This window comes from Oncorhynchus keta, chromosome 2, assembly GCF_023373465.1.
Source record: "Oncorhynchus keta strain PuntledgeMale-10-30-2019 chromosome 2, Oket_V2, whole genome shotgun sequence".
NCBI classification, from domain to species: Eukaryota; Metazoa; Chordata; class Actinopteri; order Salmoniformes; family Salmonidae; genus Oncorhynchus; species Oncorhynchus keta.
The window spans coordinates 47,269,608-47,294,862 of NC_068422.1; the positions used below are offsets into that span (position 1 = coordinate 47,269,608).

General features: G+C 42.4%; 1 protein-coding gene across 3 annotated transcripts in view; it reads left to right on the top strand.

The window, feature by feature from the left end:
- Positions 1–25,255, top strand: part of LOC118401464 (vertebrate ancient opsin-like) — an 80,099-nt gene that overhangs the window by 39,256 nt on the left and 15,588 nt on the right. Inside the window, exons 1-4 of one of the 3 annotated variants that reach the window (XM_052477872.1) lie at positions 7,496–8,277; positions 11,839–12,049; positions 18,235–18,352; positions 18,565–18,798. In XM_052477872.1, the coding sequence (XP_052333832.1) occupies positions 7,911–8,277; positions 11,839–12,049; positions 18,235–18,352; positions 18,565–18,798 (930 nt within the window). In that variant the 5' untranslated portion in view covers positions 7,496–7,910. Of the gene's footprint in view, positions 1–7,495; positions 8,278–10,920; positions 11,057–11,838; positions 12,050–18,234; positions 18,353–18,564; positions 18,799–25,255 lie in introns of those variants that run through there. The other 2 variants (XM_035798996.2, XM_035799004.2) reach the window with 2 other exon arrangements.

Genomic DNA, 25,255 nt, shown 5'->3' on the forward strand with positions numbered 1-25,255 from the left:
CTTTGGTGTGAAAAGTGCAAATCAGAACAACAGCAAAGGACCTTGTGAAGTTGCTGGAGGAAACCGGTACAAAAGTATCTATATCCACAGTAAAACGAGTCCTATATCGACGTAACCTGAAAGGCCGCTCAGCAATGAAGAAGCCACCGCTCCAAAACCACCATAAAGAAGCCAGACTACGGTATGCAACTGCACATGGGGTCAAAGATCGTTCTTTTTGGAGAAATGTCCTCTGGTCTGATGAAACAAAAATAGAACTGTTTGGCCATAATGACCATCGTTATGTTTGGAGGAAAAAGGGAGCGGCTTGCAAGCCGAAGATCACCATCCCAACCGTGAAGCACGGGGGTGGCAGCATCATGTTGTGGGGGTGCTTTGCTGCAGGAGGGACTGGTGCACATCACAAAATAGATGACATCATGAGGATGGAAAATTATGTGGATATATTGAAGCAACATCTCAAGACATCAGTCAGGAAGTTAAAGCTTGGTCACAAATGGGTCTTCCAAATGGACAATGACCCCAAGTATACTTCCAAAGTTGTGGCAAAATGGCTTAAAGACAACAAAGTCAAGGTATTGGAGTTGCCATCACAAAGCCCTGACCTCAATCCTATAGAAAATGTGTGGGCAGGACTGAAAAAGTGTGTGCGAGCAAGGAGGCCTACAAACCTGACTCAGTTACACCAGCTCTGTCAGGAAGAATGGGCCAAAATTCCCCCAACTTATTGTGGGAAGCTTGTGGAAGGCTACCCGAAACATTTGACCCTAGTTAAACAATTTAAAGGCAATGCTACCAAATACTAATTGAGTGTATGTAAACGTCTGACCCACTGGGAATGTGATGAAAGAAATGAAAGCTGAAATAAATCATTCTCTCTACTATTATTCTGACATTTCACATTCTTAAAATAAAGTGGTGATCCTAACTGACCTAAAACAGGGAATTTTTACTAGGATTAAATGTCAGGAATTGTGAAAAACTGAGATTAAATGTATTGGGCTAAGGTGTATGTAAACTTGCGACTTCAACTGTAAATTAATTTTGCTCTAATCTATGAATTTCACATGAATGGGCAGGGGTGCAGCCATGGTTGGGCCTGGGAGAGCAAAGGCCCACCCATTTGGCAGCCAGGCCCAGCAAATCAGAATGAGTTTTTCCCCACCAAAGGGCTTTATTACAGAGAGAAATACTCCCCCCTCTGACGATCCCGCGGGTGAAGAAGCAGGATGGAGAGGCTAGAGATCTGATTCTGATGCTCCCGCAGGTGTAGAAGCAGGATGGACAGGATGGAGATTTTCTAAAACGGCATTGGAGGCAGCGTTTACTATAGAAAAGAACATTCATATCTGGCAACAGCTCTGGTGGACATTCCTGCAGTCAGCATGCCAATTTCACGCTCCCTCAAAACTTGAGACATCTGCGGGTTTGTGCTGTGTAAGACAAATGCACATTTTAAAGTGGCCTTTTTTGTCCCGAGCACCTGTGTATTAATCATGCTGTTTAATCAGCTTCTTGATATGCCAAACCTGTCAGGTGGATGGATTATCTTGGCATAGGAGAAATTATCAGTAAAAGGGATATATTTTTAGAGACAAAAACGTTTTGTGGGTATGGAACATTTCTACTAACGAAACATGGGACCAACACTTTACACATTGGGTTTATATTTTAGTTCAGTGTATATATTAAATATTGCCCTATTCAAAATATGAAAGTGAACGGCAGTGTATTTGTCGTGCTTCACGAATGATGCATATACTGTAGACTATGGCTGATCAAACCGACAGCATCATTGCGTACCATTTGCATCTATACTGATACCTACACAACTATACTGAACACATGTATCTACCATCTACCATACTATTCAATGCATATGTTAGATTTATACAATGTACTGTACAATATGTACCACACAGAACGCACTGCAACTGCCTCTGCAATGTAATGCTGCAAGGCAAATGCAGAGTTCCACTGGAAATCAATGTAGCCCTACTTCAGGTGTATCAAAATGCAATGCTGCTGTTGGTCTGATAGGATGTCCCAAGGGGAAAATTGTCTTAGACACACAGTCATGCTGTATACAAAGTAAACACTGTACAGTACACACTCAACATAATACACACATTGCACGTAACCCTTATCATCATACACTTCTCATATAGTCAGATCAGTGGAGGCTGGTGCCGTTTAAGATGGGAGGACGATGATTTTTTGATGAGCATGGCCTTATTTCTTTTACAGCATATTGGATGACTGTCATTAATATTCCATTAACCGAGCTCAAAGTAACATCGATAGGTTTAGGCTACTACATGATACTAAAATTTTCCCTATACCCATCACGAGGTTGCTACAACCTAGCCTATGAATGAAAGTTTACAACGTAGGTGCACAGGTAGGAATATTTTTTTTGTAATCAATCTGTGACACACAGTGTCAATACCGCCTTGCACTCTTGCCTGCATCTAACTGATCTAGGGTGTAATCATTAGTCCAACAGTTGCAAAATAGAGTTTCTATTGGACAAATTCAGATATGTTTATTTCCGCTTCGTTTGCTTCTTTTTAAGAAACGTTTGTCAACATAATCAGTAGAATGAATACACCCCTGATTACAAGCAAACACTGTTCACTTTCATAGCAGCCACATACAAACAGCATGATCCCTTTGCTTGTTGTAATTCCTAACCGGCACAGACAGCCTACATCGACGTCACAATATTAGCTAGCTAACATCATAGTCAGCATAGCTAATAGAACTAGAATATTAGTAAACTAACACATTAGCAGTACAGTGTACAGTCAGCAATCAGTTTAGGAGTTACACTGGCGGGCCCCGGTGGCAATAAATTAATAAAAACAAACGCTTACCTTGACTTGGAAAAGTTTCAGTGTTGGATAGCCATAGCCAGCTAGCTAACATACCGTCCCTCTCTGTTTGAGCCGGGTGTTTAAGTAGGCTAAACTAGCCAATTGCATTCGCTAGCTACCGTCTCTTACGACCAATATAACTTCTGGACATCAGGACTGCGATTACTCACCACGTACTGGCAGAATCCTTTTTTTCCTTTAACAAGTCTGACAAGCGTGACGTAAACAATATACTGCTTTCTCGGGAACAGGAAGAGATCCCTGTGATTTGCGTGAAGAGGAGGCGGCAAAAAAGGGGCCGGAGGACGGGCTGCCTTCTGACAATTCGTAGGCGATCGAATGAACCCCCACTTACTTCCATTCTGCTAGCAAATGTGCAATATTTGGAGAACAAAATAGATGACCTACGCAGAAGACTAAACTACCAACGGGACATTCAAAACTATAATATCTTATGCTCAAGGAGTCGTGGCTGAACGATGACACTATCAACACACAGCGGGCTGGTTATACGCTGTACCTGCAGGATAGAACAGCGCCGTCTGGTAAGACAAGGGGCGGTGGAGTATGTATTTCTGTAAATAACAGCTGGTACACGATAACTAAGGAAGTCTCAAGCTATTGCTCGCCTGAGGTAGAGTATCTCATGATAAGCTATAGACCACACTATCAACTTAGAGAGTTTTCATCTGTATTTTTTTGTGGCTGTTTTACATACCACCCCTGTCAGAGGCTGGCACTAAGACAGCATTGAATGAGCTGTATTCAAACAAGAAAAGGCTCACCCAGAGGTGGTGCTCCTTGTAGCCGGGGACTTTAAGGAAGGTAAACTTAAATCCGTTTTACCAAATTTCTATCAGCATGTTAAATGTGCAACCAGAGGAGAAAAAAAACTCTGGACCACCTTTACTCCACACACAAAGAAGCATACAACGCTCTCCCTCGCCCTCCATTTGGCAAATCTGACCATAATTCTATCCTCCTGATCCCTGCTTACAAGCAAAAATCAAAGCAGGGCGCACCAGTGACTAGATCAATAAAAAGTGGTCAGATGAAGCAGATGCTAAGCTACAGGACTATTTGCTAGCACAGACTGGAATATGTTCCTGGATTCCTCAAATGTCATTGAGGAGTGCACCACATCAGTCATTGGCTTCATCAATAAGTGCATCAATGACATCGTCCCCACAGTGACTGCACATACATACCCCAACCAGAAGCCATGGATTACAGGCAACATCCTCACTGAGTTAAAGGCCAGAGCTGCGCTTTCAAGGATCAGGACTCTAACCCGGAAGCTTATAAGAAATCACGCTATGCCCTCCGACGAACCATCAAACAGGCAAAGCATCAATACAGGACTAAGATTGAATAGTACTACACCGGCTCTGACGCTCATCGGATGTGGCAGAGCTTACAAACCATTACAGACCTCAAAAGGGAAGCACAGCCGAGAGCTGCCCAGTGACACAAGCCTACCAGACGGGCTAAACTACTTCCATGCTCGTTTTGAGGCAAATAACACTGAAACATGTATGAGAGCACCAGCTGTTCTAGAAGACTTTGTGATCACGCTCTCCGCAGCCGATGTGAGTAAGACCTTAAAACAAGTCAACATTCACAAGGCCGCATGGCCAGATGGATTACCAGGATGTGTACTGCGAGCATGCGCTGACCAACTGGCAAGTGTCTTCACTGACATTTTCAACCTCTCCCTGTCCGAGTCTGTAATACCAACATGTTTCAAGCAGACCACCATAGTGCCTGTGCCCAATAACACTAAGGTAACCTGCCAAAATGACTACTGACCCATTGCACTCACATCTGTAGCCATGAAGTGCTTTGAAAGGCTGGTCATGGCTCACATCAACACCATTATCCCAGAAACCCTAGACCCACTCCAATTTGAATACCACCCCAACAGCTCCACAGATGATGCAATCTCTATTGCACTCCACACTGTCCTTTTCCACCTGGACAAAATGAACACCTATGTGAGAATGCTATTCATTGACTACAGCTCAGTATTCAACACCATAGTGCCCTCAAAGCTCATCAATAAGCTAAGGACCCTGGGACTAAACACCTCCCTCTGCAACTGGATCCTGGACTTCCTGACAGGCTGCCCCCATCCGCCATGCTGATCCTCAACACAGGGGCCCCTCAGGGGTGCGTGCTCAGTCCCCTCCTGTACTCCCTCCACTCATGACTGCACGGCCAGGCACAACTCCAACAACATCATTAGGATTGCAGATGACACAACAGTGGTAGGCCTGATCACCAACAACGACGGGACAGCCTATAGGGAGGTCAGAGACCTGGCCGTGTGGTGCCAGGACAATAACCTCTCCCTCAACATGATCAAGACAAAGGAGATGATTGTGGACTACAGGAAAATGAGGACTGAGCATGCACCCATTCTCATCGAATCAAATCAAATTTTATTTGTCACATACACATGGTTAGCAGATGTTAATGCAAGTGTAGCGAAATGCTTGTGCTTCTAGTTCCGGCAATGCAGTAATAACCAACAAGTAATCTAGCTAACAATTCCAAAACTACTACCTTATAGACACAAGTGTAAGGGGATAAAGAATATGTACATAAAGATATATGAATGAGTGATGGTACAGAGCGGCATAGGCAAGATACAGTAGATGGTATTGCGTGCAGTATATACATATGAGATGAGTATGTAAACAAAGTGGCATAGTTAAAGTGGCTAGTGATACATGTATTACATAGAGATGCAGTAGATGAGCGGCATAGGCAAGATACAGTAGATGGGCAGTATATACATATGAGATAGTAACAGAGCCCTGGGTGATACATGTATTACATAGAGATGCAGTAAAAGATAGAGTATAGTATATACGTATACATATGAGATGAATAATGTAGGGTATGTAAACATTATATTAGGTAGCATTGTTTAAAGTGGCTAGTGATATATTTTACATAATTTCCCATCAATTCCCATTATTAAAGTGGCTGGAGTTGAGTCAGTGTGTTGGCAGCAGCCACTCAATGTTAGTGGTGGCTGTTTAACAGTCTGATGGCCTTGAGATAGAAGCTGTTTTTCAGTCTCTCGGTCCCAGCTTTGATGCACCTGTACTGACCTCGCCTTCTGGATGATAGCGGGGTGAACAGGCAGTGGCTCGGGTGGTTGTTGTCCTTGATGATCTTTATGGCCTTCCTGTGACATCGGGTGGTGTAGGTGTCCTGGAGGGCAGGTAGTTTGCCCCCTGTGATGCGTTGTGCAGACCTCACTACCCTCTGGAGAGCCTTAAGGTTGTGGGCGGAGCAGTTGCCGTACCAGGCGGTGATACAGCCCAACAGGATGCTCTCGATTGTGCCTCTGTAGAAGTTTGTGAGTGCTTTTGGTGACAAGCCGAATTTCTTCAGCCTCCTGAGGTTGAAGAGGTTGAAAAGATTTGACATGAGTCTTCAGGTCCTCAAAAAGGTTCTACAGCTGCAGCAGCTGCTTGGCACAGTACATCACTGGGGCCAAGCTTCCACCCATCCAGGACCTCTATACCAGGCAGTGTCAGAGGAAGGCCCTAGTCTCCAGCCACCCTAGTCATAGACTCCAGCCACCCTAGTCATAGACAGTTCTCTCTGCTACAGAACATGGGTCCTCAGATCCTCAAACGGTTCTGCAGCTGCACAATCGAGAGCATCCTGACTGGTTGCATCACTGCCTGGTATGGCAACTGCTCGGCCTCCGACCGCAAGGCACTACAGAGGATAGTGCGAATGGCCCAGTACATCACATTCAGGACCTCTTTACCATGCGGTGTCAGAGGAAGGAGGAAAAATTGTCGAAGACTCCAGCCACTCTAGTCATAGACTGTTCTCTCTGCTACCGCATGTTAAGCGGTACTGGAGCGCCAAGTCTAGGTCCAAGAGGCTTCTAAACAGCTTCTACTCCCAAGCCATACGACTCCTGAATACCTAATCAAATGACTACCCAGACCATTTACATTGCCCCCCACCCTCTTTTACACTGCTGATACTCTTGAAAATGTGTTTTGAAGTAAGTGAAAGTGAACAAAAATATAATGAAATATAGCTAGCTCTCACTCTCTCTCGCTTCTCCTTCATTTTTTAATAAACGTATTCGTCCCAAACGGTTCAACTATTGTCTTTCTCTTTGAGCCACCTACTCACTACATGTTATGCACTACAGTGCTAGCTAGCTGTAGCTTATGATTTCAGTACTATTTTATTTTAAATTGCTTAGCATTTAGCCACTCTAGCATGGTGGTGGATAGTGGTGTTTCAAAAATAAAGTAGGCATATTTTCATTTTCATCGCCTTCTCTCCATTAAATAGAGTTGAGGAAATCGACACCGATGCAGTCCGAATGGAGAATGTTGTAGGTACGAATCGGTCCACGAGGGATACAAGTTATATTGCCGGCTGCATACAATGCATTTGGATGGCAAGATGACACGACTCAATATCGCCATCTATTGGCCTTTGGGGCTACATTTCCTCCAGGTCAGGAGTGACGCTCGAATTGTTACGAGCGAGTCGACTACAGGCAACATAAGTCACCTATCAATTCAGTTGCTGGTAAGCCTTCTCAAGGCTCAGATTCGGTCCGTACATATTCATTAAGAAAGTGTTTGTTTATTTGCAGCAGTGCTTTTGCGGTTTTGTTTACCGTTGCTGTTTTTTTTAAAGATACAGACTCACTCTTTAAACAGCCTTGAATTCAGAATAACTGTGGATTCGTCGCTTTGGTCCAAAATATGTGCTTTCATGCAAAATGCGGATATCAAGATCTTAAGTACAGCCTACTCAAAGAAAAGTATGCAAAAAAAATCAAGGAATGGCTGTTGATCCAGTAATCATTTTAACGAATGCTCTTTACGCGCGACTCTGGGCATGCTGCAGTTTCGAGGAGGAGAGTACAAATTAAGTTGTGAAAATGAGTAATGGACCACAAGATCGCTGACCCTTTACATAACCCACGAGTGCAATAGGAATTTTACTCTATAGTCAAGTGCAATTATTTTGACATGGACAATGGATAATATAAGAATTGCAGTAAATGGTGTTTCTTTTAACGAGACAGCCGAGATCTACAAACCACACGCTGATCCGTTCACTGGTCCAATAACACATCTTGCACCTTGGAATTTCGCAGTTTTGGCTACGTTGATGTTTGTTGTAACATCTCTGTCTCTCTTTGAAAATTTTACTGTTATGTTGGCCACTTACAAGTTCAAACAGCTGAGACAGCCCTTAAATTATATCATTGTTAATTTATCTGTCGCTGATTTCCTCGTGTCACTCACCGGTGGAACAATAAGTTTTCTAACAAATGCCAAAGGGTATTTTTTTCTTGGAAATTGGGCTTGCATATTGGAAGGTTTTGCTGTCACCTATTTCGGTAAGTTCAGCATGGATCATGGTAATGTTTTTGAATAAGTAACCTGGGATGCTGGTGTAACCGCACAGTTGCTGCAGGTGTCAGTGTTGGAGCTGTTTAGATTCTGAAATGTAGCAAAATAATAGCGTTTGAAAGTCAGACTGATTGATTGTTTGATTCATTTGGTTTCTTGGACAGTTTTTTTAAAAGACCGATATTACATTGCAGAAAGGAATCCATCCATCGTTTGTAGTGCATTTGGCAGTTTTGTAGTGCATTTTGTGGTGCTGAAAAATGGACATGAAACTGATGGCAAAATTACACAGACTAATAGATATGATCGTCATTTAAAAAAAAAATATATATATAATAACTGATCTAATTTAGGAAACAAATGGGGTTTTTTTTGCACACAAGGGTGTCGACATTTCTACAAATGAATTAAAAATGAAAAGCTGAAATGGCCTTAATAAGTTCAGGAATAAAAATGTGCTTAACAAGTCACAAGTTGCAGGGACTCACTGTGTGCAATAATGACTACCTCACTTCTGTACCCCACACATACAGTTATCTGTAAGGTCCCTCAGTCTAGCACTGAATTTCAAACACAGATTAAACCGCAAAAACCATGGAAGTTTTCCAATGCCTTGCGAAGAAGGGCACCTATTGTTAGATGGTTAAATTAAAAAGCATACATTGATTATCCCTTTGAGCATGGTGAGGTTATTAATTACATTTTGGATGGTGTATCAACACACCTTGTCACTACAAAGATACAGGCTTCCTTCCTAACTGGGTTGCGGTAGATTTCACCATGAGGTCAATGGTGACTTTAAAACAGTTACAGAATTGAATGACTGTGATAGGAGAAAACTGAGGATGGATCAACATTGTAATTACCCCACAATACTAACCTAATTGACAGAGTGAAAAGAAGGAAGCCTGTACAGAATATATTCCAAAACATGCATCATGTTTGCAACAAGGCAATAAAGTAATACTGCAAAAAATGTGGCAAAGCAATTTAACTTGTTGTTCTGAAAACAAAATGTTTGGGGCAAATGCAATTCAACACATTACTGAGTACCACTCCATATTTTCAAGCATAGTGGTGGCTGCATCATGTTATGAGTATCTTGTAATTGTTTAAGGACTGGGGAGTTCTTTAGGATAAAATATAAACTGAATGGAGCTAAGCACAGCTAAAATCCTAAAGGAAAACCTGGTTCAGTCCGCTTTCCTCCAGACACTGAGAGATTAATTCACCTTTCAGCAGGACAATATCCTAAAACAGTGGCTGAGTTACAGTTTTGACTTAAACCTACTTAAAAATATATGGCAAGACCTGAAAATGGTTGTCTAGCAATGGTCAACAACCAATTTGACAGAGCGTGAAGAATTTTAAAAAGAATAATGGGCACATGTTGCACAATCCAGGTGGGGAAAGCTCTTGGAGACTTATCCAAAGACTTACAGGTGTAATCGCTGCCAAAGGTTGAATTCTTATCTAATCAACATATTCGTTTTTTAATTTTTTACAAATGTCCGAATTTTTCTCCCGCTTTGACAGAGTATTTTGTTTGTTTTTACAATTTAAGAAATTTTAATCCCACTAACAGTACAACATGTGGAAAAAGTCAAGTGGTGTGACTACTTTCTGTACATAGTCTTAGAAAAAAAGGTCTACCTAGAACAAAGTGTTCTTCCGCTGTCCCTGTAGTAAAACCAAACCCTTTTTGGTTCCAGGTATAACCTTTTCACCAAAGGGTACTTTGAGTGTTCCACCTGGAACCTGACAGGGACAGCCAAATATAATTTTATGGTTGTGAAATATGTTGGTTACAAAATCGAAGGACCATTAAAATAGAACTCCCGGTGCTGATTTCCAGGCTGGTTAGTAGCCACTACAGCAATGTCCATCCAGAACAAAGACAGTACTTCTAGTTAAGGGGTTTTTAATGGACAGAAAGGATCCACACAGACACACTCACACCACCCTTGAAACTGACAGATTCTGGTTCTGTAAGGGAGGTAATATAAATGTAGGCATATTTTCCTTCTGCAGGGCTAGTTTCTACTAAACAGGCTAGTGGACCTGTACATCAACAATAGCAATACAGGAAAGTCTACATAATACCAACACCAGAGCATGAGCGATTTACATATACAAAGGAAAAATAGCCTATCACCTCAAATGACAAATGCTAACAAACGGCTAAAGCTACTTGGCATGCTAACATACACTACTAATGCATTCTTTGTGTAAATGCTAGCGGCAGCGCGAGCTAGCCAGCAAACTCAACATATATGGAAAATACAACAACAGACAATACTTAGCAACAAAACAAACGGAACATAAAATATCTTAAAACACTTATGTTTTAGACGCACGCACAGTAAAAATGTCAGACACCAAGGATATTGTATACAAGAGGAAAAGGGTAGTTCGTCAAGATGGAAAGCAACGTTATCTGATTTCTGCGCAGACAAGGGCAGGGGTCCTACACAAATGAACCTGAAGTCTCAGGAATATAGGCTGCTGATTGGCTAATATAAGAACGTCGTGCGTGACCTTGGCCAATAAGGACACTAAATGTGGTTTATGGTCTGAAGAATAGGAGACTAAAACACCGTTTCCACTGGGATTTAAAATTAGGGGGCAAATTTCAGCTAGTCCAGCAAATCAACCTAGTCCAGCCTAGGTTGACTTCAAAGTGCCATTGGAAACGGGGTTTCAGCTGCTTGACTAAACAAACCAGAAGGGAGTGCTAGACAACTGCAGTTTTTACAATGGTTCTAGGTAAGCCATTTTAGGTAGAGTGAAGTGTAGAATAGTAGTGTTTAGCATATTTTATGAAACTGGTTGTTTCGATCATAGATGCTGATTGGACGAGCAGCATTCCAAGCCGTGCTGTATTCACCAACAGGCACATCTATGCCTGCTAACAGGTCCATCTGAATTATTTGTCACCCTCCATAAGAATATAATCATATTCAGGTTGCTGTCCGAATCATCTCTTGCATTTATCTGAATTTACACACTATTTCCCCTTGCTTCTAGCCTTGCAGTTAGTTTGGTAAAGCGGGGTTAATATAAGCGTGACTGAGTTAGCTGAAGTTGGTAGAGCATGGCGCTTGTAACGCCAGGGTAGTGGGTTCGATTCCCGGGACCACCCATACGTAGAATGTATGCACACATGACTGTAAATCGCTTTGGATAAAAGCGTCTGCTAAATGGCATATATTATATATTATAAGTTGTCTAGCTAGCGACAACAACTATAGTCTGCCTGCATAGCAACCATTTTTGTTAACGGACGACCAGTCATTTTACGTAGCAACTATGCAAACATGTTTTACGTCTGGTGCGTGTCTGTGGAAACATGACTAAAATAACTAACACAGATTTTTTTGTCCGGATTATATATTCTGGTGGAAGAATGAAATTGTATGAATTTACTTATCAAGATAATGTTTTTAATAAAGATATGTAATTCATTGTTATTTTAATGAATATAGTCACAGCCAAATGGGTAGACATGTTTCTTCTGGGCCCTACAGACTGTCTGTGCCTCCTCTTAGGGATTGTGGCTCTGTGGTCCCTGGCAGTCCTGTCCTTCGAGCGTTTCTTTGTGATCTGCCGGCCTCTGGGGAATGTTCGTCTTAGGGGGAAGCATGCGGCAATGGGCCTGCTGTTTGTCTGGACCTTCTCCTTCATCTGGACGATCCCTCCTGTGTTCGGCTGGTGCAGCTACACCGTCAGCAAGATCGGCACCACCTGCGAGCCAAACTGGTGAGAGGCAGCAACTTCGACCTCCTGTTTGTATCATAAACGCACGCAGGCACACACGGGTCATTTTTGAATTGCGGTGGCATTTGGGCATGGCATTTTGTATTTATTTAAATGTATTTGGGTAAGTCTGCCCATTCTTAATCAACTAATATGTCAGTTTAATGACTTTAAATCATTTTGTACTATTATCATAACATTGTAATTTACCAACAGTGGCGGTAGGAACCCCAATGACACATTTTAGGTAATTTTGGATTTTCTTAAATGGAATTCATCAACCCATAAAAAAATAATTGACAAACGTATTATCATAATCATTTTGCTCACATTGTAATTTCCCTTCATTTAAATCAAGTAACACCAATAGCATTTAAAAAAATATATACACACAAAATTATCAATGGAATCCTCAAATTCATGACATACTAAAAGGGTGTGATTAGCAAGTTATTTTCTTTAATACAGACCCCTCGCCGATAAGAGTTTGTCACTGGAGGAAATGGTCAAGGTCCATGTATTTCTTTGTAAGAAGTGAAGGGATACACATTATTGTTTTGTATGGTGTTAATTCTATACAAGAGCAAGGTAATGTTGACTAGAAAGCATTTACTTCAGCATCACTCTGTAGCATTCATACAGCACCGTGCAGTGCATATGAAGTAATGCCAAACGTCGCTCTAGCACCAGTGTCAGCACACTCTCAAATGTTGTTTTTTGCCATCATTGAAAGCTTAACACACACACACACACACACACTATACGATACATTTATTAAACATAAGAATGAGTGTGAGTTTGTCACAACCCGGCTCCTGGGAAGTGACAAAGAGCTTTTATAGGACCAGTGCACAAATAATAATATAATAATAGTAAATCATTTTGCTCTTTATTTAACCATCTTACATATAAAACCTTTATTTGTTCATTGAAAATTGTGAATAACTCACCACATGTTAATTAGAAATGTGTGCTTGAAAGGATGCACATAACTCTGCAATGTTGGGTTGTATTGGAGAGAGTTTCAGTCTTAAATAATTTTCCACACAGTCTGTGTCTGTATTTAGTTTTCATGCTAGTGAGGGCTGAGAATCCACTCTCACATAGGTTTGTGGTTGCAAAGGGAATCAGTGTTTTAACAGCGCGATTTGCCAAGGCAGGATGCTCTGAGCGCACCCCCAATCCAGAAATCTGGCAGTGGCTTCTGATTAAACTACATTTTCACAGAACCGCTTGTTGCAATTTCGATGAGGCTCCCTTGTTCAGATATCGGTAAGTGGACTGGACGCAGGGCATGAAAGGGATAACGAATCCAGTTGTTTGTGTCATCCGTTTCGGGAAAGTACCTGCGTAATTGCACACCCAACTCACTCAGGTGCTTCGCTATATCACATTTGACATTGTCCGTAAGCTTGAGTTCATTTGCGCACACACAAAATCATACAATGGTGGAAAGACCTGTGTGTTGTCCTTGTTAATGTAGGAAGAAACTTCTTAATAGATTGATTATAGTTGCAGAGAGTCTCTGTAATCTTAGATTCAGATCATTCAGGTGAGAAAAAAACGTCACCCAGGCCAGTCGTGTGAGAAACTCGTCATCATGCAAGCGGTCAGACAAGTGAAAATGATGGTCAGTAAAGAAAACTCTAAGCTCATCTCTCAATTAAAAAAAAGTGTCTCAATACTTTGCCTCTTGATAACCAGCGCACTTCTTCTGTATGTCGTAAAAGCATTACATGGCCGCTGCCCATACCATTGCATGGTGCAGTTGCTTTAACAAAGTTAACCATTTTCACCGTAGTGTCCCAAATGTCTTTCAAGCTCTCAGGCGTTCCCTTGGCAGCAAGAGCCTCTCGGTGGATGCTGCAGTGTACTCGAGTGGCGTCGGGAGCAACTGCTTGCACGCGCGTTACCGCTCCACTATGTATCCCTGTCATGGCTTTTGCGCCACCAGTACAGATACCAACATGAGCTGCAGCTACGTTTGGCTACATAGTGAAATTCCCGCGAGAGAGTAACGGTTAATGTGAATGGATGTTCAGTATTTGACTAGGCTACCTGTATTTGACATTGTGTTGTTATTTCACTGAACACTAGATGGTTTCATTTTATTTTTGGCAGTGAAATGAGGCCAACCAGAAGAGAATGAAACCTCACCCGAATGCATAGCCCCGTTGGAAAATGGACTGTTTGAAAATGTGAAGATAATAATATATAATATATATATTTTTAAATGTGAATCACATTTTTATATGGCGTACCCCCGACGGCATTGCGCGTGCACCCCAGTTTGGTAATACCTGCTCTATACAATATATTACATACTTATTACATATATTAGTACTTTAAACAATGCCTTCAGGTAAAGTTTTGCAGTATGAAGGAGTTGCAATACTGTGTAAAATATGAATCATGTGTTAAAGTGTTTTTCATGGTTGCAAAGCCAAGGGATGCAAATGCCACCACAATTCAATAATGACTGTAATCCTCGCAAGGTGAGCTATTAAAAGGTATTGAAAACAGGGGTGTCAATAATTTTGATCCCTACCTTTTTGAGAATTAAATCATTTTTTTCAGTGCAATGGTATTAGTATAAAATAACATACTTTTCAAATGTTTTGGAGCATACAATAATGATCAATATTTAAAATTATTTATTTAATATATTCATTTTCTCTCATATTTTTGGACCCCACTGTATAGCATTTTGCAAATTAAAAGATGGTCTCTCTGAAATGAAACCATCAAGTGATATGCACTGCTCAAAAAAATAAAGGGAACACTTAATCAACACAATGTAACTCCAAGTCAATCACACTTCTGTGAAATGAAACTGTCCACTTAGGAAGCAACACTGATTGACAATACATTTCACATGCTGTTGTGCAAATGGAATAGACAACAGGTGAAAATGATAGGCATTTAGCAAGACACCCCCAATAAAGGAGTGGTTCTGCAGGTGGGGACCACAGACCACTTCTCAGTTCCTATGCTTCCTGGCTGATGTTTTGGTCACTTTTGAATGCTGGCGGTGCTTTCACTCTAGTGGTAGCATGAGATGGAGTCTACAACCCACACAAGTGGCTCAGGTAGTGCAGCTCATCCAGGATGGCACATCAATGCGAGATGTGGCAAGAAGGTTTGCTGTGTCTGTCAGCGTAGTGTCCAGAGCATGAAGGCGCTACCAGGAGACAGGCCAGTACATCAGGAGACGTGGAGGAGGCCGTAGGAGGGCAACAACCCAGCAGCAGGACCGCTACCTCCGCCTTTGTGCAAGGAGGAGCACTGCCAGAGCCCTGCAAAATGACCTCCAGCAGGCCACAAATGTGCATGTGTCTGCTCAAACGGTCAGAAACAGACTCCATGAGGGTGGTATGAGGGTCTGACATCCACAGGTGGGGGTTGTGCTTACAGCCCAACACCGTGCAGGACGTTTGGCATTTGCCAGAGAACACCAAGATTGGCAAATTCGCCACTGGCGCCCTGTGCTCTTCACAGATGAAAGCAGGTTCACACCGAGCACATGTGACAGACGTGACAGTCTGGAGACGCCATGGAGAACGTTCTGCTGCCTGCAACATCCTCCAGCATGACTGGTTTGGTTTGCTCGCCAGAGGTAGCCTGACTGCCATTAGGTACAGAGATGAGATCCTCAGACCCCTTGTGAGACCATATGCTGGTGTGGTTGGCCCTGGGTTCCTCCTACTGTAAGACAATGCTCGACCTCATGTGGCCGGAGTGTGTCAGCAGTTCCTGCAAGAGGAAGGCATTGATGCTATGGACAGGCCCGCCTGTTCCCCAGACCTGAATCCAATTGAGCACATCTGGGACATCATGTCTCGCTCCAATCCATCCATGCACCACAGACTGTCCAGGAGTTGGCGGATGCTTTAGTCCAGGTCTGGGAGGAGATCCCTCAGGAGACCATCCGCCACCTCATCAGGAGCATGCCCAGGCGTTGTAGGGAGGTCATACAGGCACATGGAGGCCACACAACCTACTGAGCCTCATTTTGACTTGTTTTAAGGAAATTACATCAAAGTTGGATCAGCCTGTAGTGTGGTTTTCCTCTTTGATTTTGAGTGTGTCTCCAAATCCAGACCTCCATGGGTTGATACATTTGATTTCCATTGATAATTTTTGTGTGATTTTGTTGTCAGCACATTCAACTATGTAAAGAAAAAAGTATTTAATAAGAATATTTCATCCATTCAGATCTAGGATTTGTCATTTTTGTGTTCCCTTTATTTTTTTGAGCAGTGTATTTTAAACAAACACGTCTGTCATCGACAACCCCATGCCCTGATTAGACAGTGAAAAAAACAGACCAACCTCTTTCATAATTTCTTTCAATAATAAAAGCTAATTTACCAACATTTCTGAAAGTGGATATATCGTATTTTGGAATTAAACTCTTCATATAACTACTAGCTTGAGGTTAAGACTAAGCCTTGTGTATGTAACTTAGTTGATGCCACCTTGCGAAATTATCTCACCTTTACAATGGAAAAACACTTTCAAGTCAAGGAGCCAAGCTAATATGGCCCTACGGGGTACCCTCCTAGAGATCATGGTAATGATGTTAAGCATTGCTAATCAAAGGGAGTCAGGTAGGGGGGCTGATGAGCACTGCCTCTGGTCCATTGAGAGAGCCAACGCTAAGGCAGTGAAATACAGTCAACAATGCAATTATTAGCCACATTCAAGGATATACATAATATATCTGTGTCCTAACTTGTCCCTCTGCGAATACACAGCTTGTGTTCTGTCAGAAAACATTTGGGTCATGTTGACTTCCCAGCAGGGACTGAGGAAACACAGATCTAGGGGTCCACATGCATCCACTCATTTATTTATTCAACCCAAGTAGCATTAGAATGCACACTATTCACATGATTCAGAATATTAAGAGGTAAACTTTTCAATTCTAGGCATTGTGAAAGTTATGAATTTTATGAAAAATTATGCTGATTAGAGCGTACAGTATGTTATGTTGACCCGTGATAGAATTACTTTCAGTGTTCCACCTTACAACGCAGTATTGCATTGACTTCCATTCAAATCCCCTCAAATCCTTAAAACCTATGGGCTGTGACAGGCCGATAAGGCATGTGTTAGGCTGGGAATCTAAACTAGTAGGGCGCCTGGAGGACTGTGGGTGGGGACATTTTAGTTAGGTGCACCTCCCTAAACTCTTAGACTTTGTCTCTGGTTCTGTGTGAATGAATCCCCAGCTTGCCACATTTAGTAGCGGTAACAGGTATTTATAATGGAAATTACACAATTAGTCTTCCATCAACTGGCCCCTAGGACACACATTTTGTCCCATAGATTTGCTTCAGCTGTAGAACTCCCACTTTTTAATTTAATCTCAAATGAGGTACAAAGCAGAATAAGCCTATCTGAACGGTCCAATACGACCCTCCGCCTCTGTCAACATTATGTCACACTCCTTTACGGTGTCCTTAAAGGCTGTATCTAAGGTTGAAACAATAATAAAGAGACACCCCGCCTATGTTTTGGTAAAAGGCTGAGGCATTGGCCTGAATAAATGTAGCCACTCTCAGATTAATACACAGAGCTATGGATGCAAGGACTGACCATCCATGATATCAAAATGATTGTTTTAACCATGTTTTGAGGCTAAACGGGGTTTGTTTACATTTACAATGTTTACAGACATAGGAGAAAAACAAGCTTATATGTTGGGTTCTCATGGGGTGTGACAGTTGAACTAAGCTCATGAGGCATTTATAAGTTAATAATGGGTATACACTGAGTGTACAAAACATTAAGGACTCTTTCCATGACATAGACTGACCAGGTGCATCCCGGTGAAAGCTATGATCCCTTATTGATGTCAGGAAGGTGTCCTTAATGTTTTGTACACTCAGTTCAAAAATGGATGCAACAACTACAGATTGTCCCTTCTTAATAATAATAAAGTAGCAGTTAATATTTAGTTTGTTTTTGACATTCCTGGGGTGTTTTTACAAACCATGTTATACATTTATTGTCTGGCTCAAAAAATGCTATATACTGGACATTGCTATATCAAAACAGTTTGAAAATCAACTTGAGCTTAATAAGAGTGAACTATCACTTCAAAGACAGACTCAGCCATAAGACCAGGCCATGTAGCAAATGCTGGAAATGTCATTCAAATGTTCATGTTCTACTTTCCTCAGGTACTCCAACAACATTTCAAATCACGCATACATAATCACCTTCTTTGTGACCTGCTTCATAATGCCCCTGGGGGTGATCATCTACTGCTATGGGAAGCTCCTACAGAAGCTGAGGAAGGTCAGTTCCCATTTATACAATACTGGAACTATTGGGAGTGGATGCAACTGAACCAAAGTAGTCATTGGCCAATCATTGGCTTGTAATGTCTAGTCTTTACATCCTGGTGTATTCAAGCCTTTCAGTTAAGTTCTTATAAGTCTTTAAATAAACTCACACGGCAGACTTTCTAGCTCAATAACCGAAGGTGTTTGTTTTCACGTAACCCTCAGGTGTCCCATGGCAGGCTGGGTAACGCCAAGAAACCGGAGCGTCAGGTGACACGCATGGTGGTGGTGATGATTGTGGCTTTCATGGTGGGCTGGACGCCCTACGCAGCCTTCTCCATCATTGTCACAGCCTGTCCCACCATCTACCTGGACCCCAGAATTGCTGCTGCACCCGCTTTCTTCTCCAAGACGGCCGCAGTCTACAACCCAGTCATCTACGTCTTCATGAACAAACAGGTATCTCACTCTTTTCCTCCTGAACACATTGCTACTGAGGATATTCTCTGGTTTATTCATTTCACTGGAAAATAAACAGATTATGGATAGGCTATATTTCTGCTATTGTTGTCCAATGGTTTAGACGGCCATTCCCAGGTGTACTGGGAATAAGGCCAGGATACAATCAGATCAGCAGTAACACGGGTTAGGCGACAAACACACCGTTTGTCATTGCTTTTGTTTGGCCAGTGTCGGAGCTGTGTTAGACCTGTCAAATCCACAAGTGGTTCCTGGCGTTACCTATCGTGGACATGCCATTGGATGCACTTAATTGAAGCCACGTTAAAATGGAGCTATGTTACAAGTTCGAATACTGGAATGTGTGATGTAATCTACACCTTGATTAGGCTGATATAAATCCCTATTATTTTGTTTATTGAAATTGCATTTGAGTTTCATTATTTCGATATAGCCTACACTTTCTTGTTTGGCACTTCTAACCACGGGTGTGGTTTCATTACAACTATCACAAGAACAGCCACTTACTGATTGGACAGCTTTAACGCAATTACACGGCTGACACCGCCCAAACAAAAGCAATGATAAGCTATGCGTTTGTCGGCAAAGACGAAATACAATTTGCCACTGTTCAGCAGGAGAAATGACCACCAGGTCTCTGACAAGTTGTGAGGAGTCTCACTCAACTGACACATAGTTTAGAGGCATCACGAAATCACATTTTATTTGTCACATCCTCTGAATACAACAGGTGTAGCCTTTAATGTCAAATGCTTGCTTATGAGCCCTTCCCAATGATGCAGAGTACAAAAAAAAGAAGGGGTACTGGATATTTGAGGTAGAAATGTACATAAAAGCAGGGTAAAGTGATTAGGCATTAGGATATATAATAATAGGAGTAAAATAAAGAACAGAGTAGCAGCAGCATATGATGAGTGTGAAAGTGTGTGTGTGTAGCATCGGTACGCATATAAGTACAGTGGGTCAAAAAAGTATTTAGTCAGCCACCAATTGTGCAAGTTCTCCCACTTAAAAAGATGAGAGAGGCCTGTAATTTCCATCATACGTACACTTCAACTATGACAGACAAAATGAGAAGAAATCCACAAAATCCAGAAAATCACATTGTAGAATTTTTATTTAATTTATTTGCTAATAATGGTGGAAAATAAGTATTTGGTCACCTACAAACAAGCAAGATTTCTGGCTCTCACAGACCTGTAACTTCTTCTTTAAGAGGCTCCTCTGTCCTCCACTCGTTACCTGTATTAATGGCACCTGTTTGAACTTGTTATCAGTATAAAAGACACCTGTCCACAACCTCAAACAGTCACACTCCAAACTCCACTATGGCCAAGACCAAAGAGCTGTCAAAGGACACCAGAAACAAAATTGTAGACCTGCACCAGGCTGGGAAGACTGAATCTGCAATAGGTAAGCAGCTTGGTTTGAAGAAATCAACTGTGGGAGCAATTATTAGGAAATGGAAGACATACAAGACCACTGATAATCTCCCTCGATCTGGGGCTCCACGCAAGATCTCACCCTGTGGGGTCAAAATGATCACAAGAACGGTGAGCAAAAATCCCAGAACCACACGGGGGGACCTAGTGAATGACCTGTAGAGAGCTGGGACCAAAGTAACAAAGCCTACCATCAGTAACACACTACGCCGCCAGGGACTCAAATCCTGCAGTGCCAGACGTGTCCCCCTGCTTAAGCCAGTACATGTCCAGGCCCGTCTGAAGTTTGCTAGAGAGCATTTGGATGATCCAGAAGAAGATTGGGAGAATGTCATATGGTCAGATGAAACCAAAATATAACTTTTTGGTAAAAACTCAACTTGTCGTGTTTGGAGGACAAAGAATGCTGAGTTTCATCCAAAGAACACCATACCTACTGTGAAGCATGGGGGTGGAAACGTCATGCTTTGGGGCTGTTTTTCTGCAAAGGGACCAGTACGACTGATCCGTGTAAAGGAAAGAATGAATGGGGCCATGTATCGTGAGATTTTGAGTGAAAACCTCTTTCCATCAGCAAGGGCATTGAAGATGAAACGTGGCTGGGTCTTTCAGCATGACAATGATCCCAAACACACCGCCTGGGCAACGAAGGAGTGGCTTTGTAAGAAGCATTTCAAGGTCCTGGAGTGGCCTAGCCAGTCTCCAGATCTCAACCCCATAGAAAATCTTTGGAGGGAGGTGAAAGTCTGTGTTTCCCAGCGACAGCCCCAAAACATCACTGCTCTAGAGGAGATCTGCATGGAGGAATGGGCCAAAATACCAGCAACAGTGTGTGAAAACCTTGTGAAGACTTACAGAAAACGTTTCACCTCTGTCATTGCCAACAAAGGGTATATAACAAAGTATTGAGATAAACTTTTGTTATTGACCAAATATTTATTTCCCACCATAATTTGCAAATAAAATCCTACAATGTGATTTTCTGGAGAAAAAAAATCTAATTTTGTCTGTCATAGTTGAAGTGTATCTATGATGAATATTACAGGCCTCTCATCTTTTTAAGTGGGAGAACTTTCACAATTGGTGGCTGTCTAAGTACTTTTTTGCCCCACTGTATGTATGTAGTAGTTTTGAGGCTACATGTGAATGTGTCTGGGTTTGTGTGAGAGTGTAAGTGTAGTGTGTATGTGTGTGTGTGAGTGAATGTATATATAGTCTAAATATAGTCTTGTAAGGGTGCTCCGAGTCATTGCAAGATAGTGTCAATGCAGATAGCTAATTAAATGGTTACCCAGACTATTTAGCAGTCTTATGGCTTGAGAGAGAAGCTGTTCTGGAGCCTTTTGGTTCGAGAACCAATGCTTTGGTACCATTTGCCGGACGGTAGCAGAGTGAATAGTCTATGGCTTCGGTGGCTGAAGTCTTTGGTAATTTTTCAGGCCTTCTTCCTCTGACACCGCCTGATATAGAGGACCTCGATGGCTGGGAGCTCAGCCTCAGTGATGTACTTGGCCGTCCACACCAACCTCTGTAGCATTTTGTGGTCAATGGCGGTGCATTTACCATACCAAGCGGTGATGCAGTCAGTCAAGATGCGCTAGATGGTGCAGCGGTATAACTTTTTGAGGATCCAAGGGCCCATGCCCAAATACTTTCAGCCTCCTGAGGGGGATGAGGCACTTTTATTCCCTCTTCACAACTGTGCGGGTGTGTGGACCATGTTAAGTCCTTAGGGATGTGGACACCAAGGAACTTTTAGCTCTCGAACCGCTCCACTACAGCCCCGTCGATTTGGATGGGGCCGTGCTTTCCCCCCTTTTTCCTGTAGTACACGATCAGTTCCTTGGTCCTTGGCACCACACTGCCAGGTCTCTGACCTCCTCCCTGTAGGCTGTTTCAACACTGTCTGTGATCAGGCCTACTACCGTTGTGTTTTCAGCACACTTGATGATGGTTTTGGAGTTGTGTGTGGCCACGCAGTCGTGGGTGAACAGGGAGTACAGGAGGGGACTAAGCACACATCTCTGAGGTGCCTCGTGTTGAGGGTCAGCGTTGCGGAGGTGTTGTTGCCTACCCTCACCACCTGGGGGCCAGCCCGTCAGGAAGACCAGGATCCAGTTGCAGAGGGAGGTGTTCAGTCCCAGGGACCTGAGCTTGTTGATGAGCTTGGAGGGGACTATGCCTGTCCTTATATACTGCTCAAAAAAATAAAGGGAACACTAAAATAACACATCCTAGATCTGAATGAATTAAATATTCTTATTAAATACTTTTTTCTTTATATAGTTGAATGTGCTGACAACAAAATCACACAAAAATGATCAATGGAAATCAAATTTATCAACCAATGGAGGTCTGGATTTGGAGTCACACTCAAAGTTAAAGTGGAAAAGAACACTACAGGCTGATCCAACTTTGATGTAATGTCCTTAAAATAAGTCAAAATGAGGCTCAGTAGTGTGTGTGGCCTCCATGTTCCTGTATGACCTCCCTACAACGCCTGGGCATGCTCCTGATGAGGTGGCGGATGGTCTCCTGAGGGATCTCCTCCCAGACCTGGACTAAAGCATCCGCCAACTCCTGCACAGTCTGTGGTGCAACGTGGCATTGGTGGATGGAGCGAGACATGATGTCCCAGATGTGCTCAATTGGATTCAGGTCTCAGGTCTGCCTTCCTCTTGGGAACTGGGCATGAGGCCAGTCCATTAGCATCAATGCTGAGGATCTCATCCTACCTAATGGCAGTCAGGCAGGAACTGCAAAGAAATGACCCCCACCATGACTGACCCAGCGGTCATGCTGGAGGATGCAGGGCAAAATGTTCTCTCTCCAGACTCTGTCACATGTGCTCATTGTGAACCTGCTTTCATCTGTGAAGAGCACAGGGCACCAGAGGTGAATTTGCCAATCTTGGTGTTCTCTGGCAAATGCCAAACTTCCTGCACGGTGTTGGGCTGTCAGCACAACCCCCACCTGTGGACGTCGGGCCCTCATACCACCCTCATGGAGTCTGTTTCTGACCGTTTGAGCAGACACATGCACATTTGTGGCCTGCTGGAGGTTATTTTGCAGTGCTCCTCCTGCTCCTCCTGCTCCTCCTTGCACAAAGGCGGAGGTAGCAGTCCTGCTGCTGGGTTGTTGCCCTCCTACGGCCTCCTCCACGTCTCCTGATGTACTGGCCTGTCTCCTGGTAGCGCCCCCATGCTCTGGACACTACGCTGACAGACACAGCAAACCTTCTTGCCACATCTCGCATTGATGTTCCATCCTGGATGAGCTGCACTACCTGAGCCACTTGTGTGGGTTGTAGACTCCGTCTCATGCTACCACTAGAGTGAAAGCACCGCCAGCATTCAAAAGTGACCAAAACATCAGCCAGGAAGCATAGGAACTGAGAAGTGGTCTGTGGTCACCACCTGCAGAAACACTCCTTTTATTGGGGGTGTCTTACTAAATGCCTATAATTTCCACCTGTTGTCTATTCCATTTGCACAACAGCATGTGAAATTTATTGTCAATCAGTGTTGCTTGCTAAGTGGACAGTTTGATTTCACAGAAGTGTGATTGACTTGGAGTTACATTGCGTTGTTTAAGTGTCCCCTTTATTTTTTTGCGCAGTGTATATTGTATGGTGTATGAATAAATGGCTGCTTTAAAAATGCATTCGCTCCTTGATACGCAGGCAAGTACCAGTTCGTTTTGCAATTACAAAAAGGTATCCTGCGCATTGATTGTGGGTAATGCTCTCTACAATTGAATGAATTATTATCACGGCGGTTCTTGATTTCTCTGGCTCATCTGCTCATTGAAAGAGAGAGATATAAATGTCATTTTACACCGGGGATCATTGTCAAAGCTTGTCAAGTCAGTAAAACAGACGTGAGTGAAGAAAACTGTGATTATATGTGTTGCTTAGAAGTGTTCAATCAAATACTTTACTCATCCATTCTAATTGACTCCAGACAAAATCTCAGGGCTTTAATCAATCAAAACCACTTATAGTTTGAGCGATATGTTTAAAACAACGTTAACATGCTGTTTATTTTGGTTTCACACTGTAAGCGTTGGTTTGTCAACCATTAACATTAGTATTTTCTTTTAGCAAAATAATCATGTTTGAGTTATTCTGCAAATTTGAATATGGCCCTCAGTTAAAGATAGGACTGGCAAAAACCTCTTGATAGCTGTTAACTCACTGAATGAGAGTGAGAATATGAAATGTAAGATTTCTGCCAAACTAGAGGATGTAATCAAGGTCAATTCACCCAGCTTACAGTCAGTCACAGAAGACCAGAGCCTACTTTTGAAGTTTGAAAATTATATAGAAAAAGATACTAGAGATTAATAATCATCTTAAAAGTCAGCGAGCCAGCCTTGAAGAAACACTGAAGGCAGAGGTAAACATGCAACAGATACAAGTATTATTACAGTTTGTCACTAAACTGTGTGATGAGGAAAATAACAAATTCACTTTTGGTGCATGCTAAAGTAAAAAAGAATTCAGGCACCCAAAGTTGCCAAGAGTAGCTAAGAATGGGATGTTTTCAGTGAAAATATAATTTCAAATAACACTCACAGATAAAAAATGTTAAAAAATACCAATTCCAAGGTCTATGCACTTTCTCACTTGGCTTTTGCAAACAAGGCTATCAGTCGAACTAACCCTGGTATGCATTTCTGTAGGCATATTGATTAAATTAGGTTTCTCCTTGAAAGCACCAACCTGTGTATGAAGGCAGTTACAAATCCACCATTAATACATTTACACTGGTCATATTCAACGGGTGTTGCGCGTTTGTAAATTCATCCATTATTATGCGCTCTGGCACACTCAGATGAGTACTCTGAAATCGTAGTAGATAGCCAGAGGGAATTTACAAATGCAAGAGATATGCTAAGCGGATAACAGTCGTTCAAGTTCAGCATAGCTAACTAGCTAGCTAGCAAAGCGATTCGATATTTCTTTACACCTGCATCTAGCTGTAGCCACTGAA